General features: G+C 44.2%; 1 protein-coding gene across 1 annotated transcript; it reads left to right on the forward strand.

Moving 5' to 3' along the window:
- The first annotated feature begins 250 nt into the window (after nucleotides 1–250).
- On the forward strand, nucleotides 251–1,482 carry LOC149344488 (uncharacterized). Its single transcript, XM_089547241.1, has 2 exons — nucleotides 251–1,405; nucleotides 1,465–1,482. The coding sequence occupies exons 1-2, from the start codon at nucleotides 257–259 to the stop codon at nucleotides 1,480–1,482; spliced, it is 1,167 nt and encodes a 388-aa protein (XP_089403367.1). The 5' UTR covers nucleotides 251–256.
- The last annotated feature ends 5,707 nt before the right edge of the window (nucleotides 1,483–7,189 follow it).

Below are 7,189 nucleotides of genomic sequence, written 5' to 3' on the forward strand. Positions count from 1 at the left end.
TGGAATAGTGTGACCCAGGTAGGTGGAGGGGGCCAGGTTGCCAACCTCTGCCCTTGGCAGATTGCCTGTTTCAACCTGGGTCATACAAACGACCCAGGTTGAGATGTGCATGCAGCTGACGCATCTGTGCCCCATGAATTTCATTGTTTGTCTTGGAATTTTTTTTTAGGTCTCTGACAACTACAGAGCGGAAGAAGGTGCTCTCCCATTCGCAGGTGAAAGGACACAAGTTGCGGCCCTTGTCCTTTCCTATGTGATGCGCCACAAAATATGTGACCAGGGCATCACAGACCTGCTGGACATGCTGAATATTATCAGCCCGGGGAAAGCCCCAAAATCCAAGTATTTTTTGCTCAAGGCTTTGGGTGCACACATCCCTGGTGCTGAGAAGCACTTCTATTGCCTTGATTGTACAGGTTACTTGGGGAGGTTGACTTCTCAGACTCGGGTTCGCTGCGAAAACTGTGAGCGGGATACTGATATGGCCTCTTGCCCTTTCTTTCTTGTGATGCCTTTGAAAGAGCAAATTGAAAAGGTCCTTGCGCAGCAGAACCTGAAGTGGCTTCCACAAGTTAAAAGAGGAGGTGTAATCAGAGATGTAGTGGATGGCATTGAACATGCCAGGCTGTCGGCTGATTTTTCAAATAATGATATTTCACTGCTGTGGAACACTGATGGAATAAGAGTGTTTGAAAAATTAGCTTTCGACATCTGGCCCGTTCAGTGTGAAATCCTGCAACTGGACCCCACTGTGCGAAAGCAAAATATGCTTATGCCTGCCTTGTGGTTTGGTTTCTCAAAACCAAACATGACAACCCTCCTTACACCCTTTGCAAAGGAGCTACAAGAGCTTTCAGCAGGGTTTTCTTTCCTAAAGCATGGGGAACAAGTTAGAGTTAGAGTTTTTGCAGCTGCATGTTCGGTGGATGCTGTTGCTCGGTCAGCAGTGCGAAACTGTAAACAGTTTAACGGTTTTTATGGGTGTGGCTGGTGTTACCATCCCGGGGGTTCTTCATATGAATATATAGATCCTGCTCCAAAGCGCAGGAGTGCTGTGCAGCATCTTGAAGAGGCCAAGAAGGGCACGCTTTCAGAGCCTGTTAACGGAGTTAAAGGGCCTTGCCTTGCCATGACTCTTCCTCGGTTTGATGTAGTCGATGGCTTCATCCCAGACTATCAGCACTGCGCATGCCTTGGTGTCATGCGACAGCTGCTTAAACTCTGGCTGGAGAGTGAATACCATGACTGCCCTTGGTACATCGGAACCAAAGTGTCTCAGTTAAATAGCCTGTTGTTGGCTATCTTACCCCCAACAGAGATTACCCGCACCCCAAGGAGGTTTGAGGATAGAGCCTATTGGAAGGCTTCAGAGATGCGGGCCTTTCTGCTTTTTTATGGGTACACTGTACTAAAGCCAGTTCTGCCCAACCAGTTTTTTAAGCACTTTTTGCTTCTTTCTTACAGCATGTATTTGCTACTTAAGGCACAGATCACTGAGCAAAACCTTTGTGAAGCAAGGGTTATGCTTGAAAAGTTTGTTTTGCAAATGGGCACTTTGTATGGCAAGGAAAACATGTCGTACAATGTTCACCAGCTGCTCCACTTGACAGATTCTGTGGAAGCTTGGGGTCCTCTCTGGGCAACATCCTGCTTTCCCTTTGAAGGACGGAACGCTGTTCTTTTAAATTACTTCTCTGGGACTCAGTGCGTTGCCGAGCAGATTATGCGTACTTTCATTTGGTGGCAGCACCTTGCTTTGTGGGCGGACAAAATTGCTATGCCGGAAGCAAAGGCATTTTTTGAAAGGATGGTCGGCCGGCAGACCATGGGTAGGACTGGTGTGGCACTCCTCGGGGGTGTAGTTGTTTATCAGCGACAGAGTGGCTCGGGTGGTAGCACCAGGCTAGAGGTAGCTCTGGAAAACCACTTGGGAGTTATCCCCACAAAAATAACTTATTACGACAGGTTTCACCACAATGGAATTCTCTGGCATTCTGAAGAATATAAAATGCCCAAGAGAGTCAACTGTGTTGCACAGCTGCAAGATGGTTCCGTTGGAATCATACAAGCTCTTGCTGTGTTTGAAGGGAACCCGTCTCACCTGCTGCCCCATTATTTGGTGCTTGTAGAAAAGCTTGAGCTGGTGCGAAGGGCTCCATTTAGGGACAGCCAGCTTGGAATTTCATTTTCAGCACTCCGAGAGGGAACGCGAGAAGGTGCCATTGTAGCGTGTAGCCCTGATGCTCTCATAACAAAGTGTGTGGCCCTGGAGTGCACCTCTAGAAGTTTCCTTGTTGTGCCCCTTCCCAACCAAGTTGAACAAGACTAAAGCCAAAAACCATCTCTGTACTGTGCGATGCTGTGGTTGCTAGCACTGATTGCCTTGATGGTTATCACAGTGGCTACCACATCGCGCTGTGCAGTGGCGTTTTTTTACTCGCATGTGTTTCCCGCTTTATCCCCTAAAAAAATTGAAAATTGGTTTTTGAGGAAAGGAAATGGTGCATTAATTTTCTCACATATCTGAGTGTTTTGTAAGGGAAAGGACATAGGTGAGAGTGTAAACAGCAAGAGAGAAAGAGGTGCCGTAATGGAGGGCTCCAGAATAATGTCGACTGCCTGGGGATCTTTAACATGCACTGACATCGCACAGCACACCGGTGCCTTTTGAGGTTCGTCTCACGCGGCCTCCGTGGCCAGGTTCGAGCCCAGGAACTCTGACTCAGTAGCTGAGCGCCCTAACCACTGAGCCACCGCAGCAAGTATCACGTTAATGGCACGTTATTTTTTTGGCAGTACACTTCCTATACCATTTTTAAAAATTCTTTCGAATTGGAACGGTCATGCAAACACACTCATTTATCAACCTGTGTAAGGCACCCAAAAAAAAACAAGTGGTATCACAAACAATACGCTGAAATGTGGCCCCAAACGGTCAGCACTTAGCCCATGTGTTCGTTCCTCATTGCTCGGCCACAGAACAGACATGTGCATCGCAATATTCGTGTTAATGGCTGCGTTTTTATTTTGTGTGCCGTAAAACTAATGCTAGCGCATTGCAGTTGCAGGACTCTCGTTGTTTGCCCTTAGTTTTTTTTTCTGCTGTTCAAGTGTGCTTTCTGATGTCAGTAAAACACTCATGGCTCCCAAGGCAGTCTTGCCTTGTTAATGTCCTTCCATTAAAATGGAGATCTCGACTAAAGAGCAGTTTTTTCAGATACTGATCTTTCCAAAATAGAGGCGCTTGTCAATCTGGCAACTGGGATTTTGGACTAGAGATGCATGCAATAGGAACCATTGCACCAAATCAGCATTTTTTTGTGCTATTAGAGACAGGTTCAGTCAACTCCGGTTCTATTTGCAAGCAGACCCACACATGCCGACCAGAGAGAGAAAATATGAGATAATGATCCTGAAGTGGCGCTTTTTTCGTAAAAATGTCCATTTCTGAACATCGCTTGTTGAGGCAATAGGCAGAGGAAAAAAGTTTCATACTTCCCATCTTTCTGTGTAACTTCGGTCTTGGAGTCACCTCCATTGCTGTACATGCCGACATTCAAAGGAAGCCTCATCAGTTCTTTTTTTACATGAATATGCAATATGCCTTGCTTTTTTAATGATTCACTGTTATGGACAACTCATATTATCAATTATTTTTGCTGAGAACAGGGCTGTGCATACTAAACAGCCGTGGCAGTATATTTATCTAGCAGAAGTTGATATATGTTCATAATATCACATACACATAATTTGTATGGATATCCTTCTGTCGTGTATGCACAACTGTGGGCATACTCGGGCATGGCAAAGGTTTAAAGATAGTGGCTGAGGGTGATAAGACATTACAGATAGATGATGTATGGTTTATGAGGTTTAATGCCCCAAAGTGACTCTGGCTATGAGGGACGCTGTAGTGCAGGGCTCAGGATAATTTCAACCACCTGGAGGCTTAACGTGCATTGATATCGCACAGCTTACGGGCCTCGATGCCTCTATCAAACTGCGACTGCCACGGCCGGGATCGAACCGGCGTCTTTCGGGTCAGCAGCCGAACACCATAACCACTGAGCCACCACGGCTGCCATTACAGATAGACAATGCAGAGAGCCAAAGCTTTTGCTCCAAGCTATGAAACTGAGACCTTTGGTTCAAATCGCTCCTGCTGGATTTTAACATGCTGGGTATTGCTTGGTTTGACGGGTTTAACGTCGCAAAGCGACTCGGGCTATGAGGGACACCTTAGTGGATGGCTTCGGATTTTCAACCACCTGGGGTTCTTAAGCGTGCACTGACACTGCACAGTACACGGGCGGATATTGTACCAGTGTGTGGTCATGTGTAGTCGACTCCAAGTAATTCGAAGTCGCTTAATGGGCAAGTTTCAGTTAATTACAAGTGAATAGGAGGTTCTGACAAGTTTGCATGTGATACTGCGATGAAATGCTTCTGCTGACAACAAATCACAGCAGAGTGCCATTAATGTGAGGTGGCTTGTACTCTGGCGGAACGGTTTTTTCATGAAGACAACGTGCCTGAAGTGCTGGTGTGCATGCATAGTTAACAAACTTTGCTTTTGTGTCGGTATGTTAAGCAAATGCAGACTGAGGTAATAGCTAATTTCTTTTTGTGAGAAACTCGTCCCAAGCCTGTTGCGCAACCAATAAACATGCTGTTTCAACGCTTTCCATTTTATTTGAGGTTCATTTCATTAGAAATTTTTAGACGTCCCCACGGACCTTATATTACCAAAGGTCCGCGTAATCGTTGCAAAACCCATAGTATTAATAGTAATAATAATTGGTTATCAGGAAAGGAAATGGCTCAGTAACTGTCTTACTTAGTGGATACCTCTATCACGTTGTGGGAGAAGGAATAAAGGAGGGAGAGAAAGGTGCCATAGTGGAGGGCTCCGGAATAATTTCGACCACCTGGGGATCTCTAACCGCAAAATGCATAGTAGTGAAGACCGAGATTAGCAATCATACTGCACTGGTTTGTCCCCCACCTCCATTTAGTGGCAACACCAGCTATCATCTTAAGGCAGGCTGGTTCCCTGTAGTTCCCTGCCTGACCACCTGGGGTTCTTTAACGTGCACTGACATCGCACAGTACACGGGCCTCTGGAATTTCTCCTCCAAAGAAATTCCACCGCCGCGGCTGGGATCGAACCCGCGTCTTTCGGGTCAGCAGCCGAGCACCATAACCACCTAGTCACTGTGGTAGCTTGTCGATTTGTTTCTTTTGCTAATGCATATTTCTTTGCATTTTAATTGAATGCTGTTTGTAGACTGGTTACGGGATGCCCAACATATATGTTGTGCCTTCTAGAAATGTTGCCTAACTGTGTTCACTCTTATAGTGTGGGCCTCAGTGAGTGGAAATTTTGTTTCAAGCACTACAGCTGGACCCTGAAACTCAGTATTCTAATAATGGGACTATCCCTTTCCTCTCAAATTTAAAGAAAAATGACCTCCAACCTCACCAAAGCGTAATTATTACTGAAAACCTGGTTACCATTGAAATAAAATGAAGGCCCAGAAATATGGTTCTACGGGTCACTTTGGGTTTTCAGGGAGGTGCACCTGATGGTTTTTGTGCCAGAAGCTTTTCAGCATTCGCCAAAGACATCCCAAGGAAGAATAAAACTGTCAAATTCAGTTCACTGTTATTCGACGGGAAGCCGAGTCAAGCTCCTCTTGTATTCCTGTACATGATGGTATTAGACTTGTTTATAACGACTTGCAGTGATATGATGTGCTCTATTTCAATTTGATGGATTGTTGTACATTTTGTTTATGCACAGAGAAATGGCGTGGTCATGGGTAGCACTTATTGACTTGGTGTTTTTTGATATTTATCAGACTATCTTGAGATTTGTATGACATATATGTGCTAAAGAATTTTACTTTTAAGCAAATACTTGTTGTTTGCTACTCTATGCGATACATGTTCTTACAAAATTTTTACTGGAAGAATTGGATGTGCACAAATTTGAGCTCCCCTTGTATTTACATACACGATGCCACTAGATTTGATTTTAATGATTTTCAGTGTTATTATGTGCTGTGTTTTGATTTGTGGATTGTTTTAGCTTGTTTCCTTCCTGTACACCAAAGTGGCGTGGTCTTGAAAGTGTGTTAGTCATGGGTAATGCTTATTGAACGTTATGTAATGTTTATGCTAAATAATTTCACTTTTAAGCAAATATACTTGTTTACTGCTCTCATTAGTGCACGCTCTTGGAATGGAAGATTTGCTACAAAGGAAGCTGAATGGTTTGGCAGCCAGTATCTTTCCTTCATCTTATCATTTTGTACTATAAGTGCAGTCATTTTTTATACTATTATCTGTGTACAATATTCATGTTATGAATTGCCATGTCTGTCATTTTGAAATCTGTAATAAATGTTTCACTCTTTATTGGATACTGTGGTTATTGAATAGAATTAAACAATGTTTTACAGTTCTACACAGTTATTTTACACACTGTTTTATGTGTTTAAAAGTGACTGTGAGCTCTGCACCAGGTGTGTCTTTTTCCTTGGTATTAGTTGGGCCCATTGACCCTCGCACACACAATTACTGCTTCGAGTTAAAGATTTAATGACCTTTAGTTAGCGGCAAGTGTTTGAGTAAAAAGTCTTAATTGCTTGGACTTCAGTTTTCAGCATATATTGCTATGAGGCTTCTGATATACTAGTCATGTGAACGAATGCGGATGAAGCGCAAACATGAAAGTGAATTGTTATATGTGAAATGCACTCTGTAGGTTATTTGTACACTTATCGTCCAATAATATGTAATGATATGTGCAGCTTGACATGGCTACATGCCCAAAGCAAAGGGCCTAGATGTTGGTTGTTGGTAGCAGAGGTTGTAGTTTAATAACATAGCCGTGAAAGAAAAAAAAACGCTTTGTGTTTCATTCTTTGTGTTTATATAAGAGGGTTTGACAAAGAGGGGACAGTTACGCTCCGCTCTAAGGTTATGACGCGATAGCGATAATGGGTTAATGCCCATATATGCGGAATTGGTCATTCTCTACCCTACATCCATAGGTCCCTGGGAGTCCTCACTCCACTCAGTGGTGCAGCGGTTAAGCGATGCGCCACTGCCCCGGCGGTGGCAGGTGCTGCCATGATAGTGCTTGCGCGACCAGTGATTAACTGCGACCTGCCACGGTGGTCAG

The sequence above is a fragment of the Amblyomma mixtum genome, chromosome 5 (genome assembly GCF_055824585.1).
Source record: "Amblyomma mixtum isolate Tamu chromosome 5, ASM5582458v1, whole genome shotgun sequence".
NCBI classification, from domain to species: domain Eukaryota; kingdom Metazoa; phylum Arthropoda; class Arachnida; order Ixodida; family Ixodidae; genus Amblyomma; species Amblyomma mixtum.

Excerpts from the sequence above, each read along its gene's own strand:
- LOC149344488 (XM_089547241.1), top strand. The coding sequence starts at position 257 with ATGCGCCACAAAATATGTGACCAGGGCATCACAGACCTGCTGGACATG.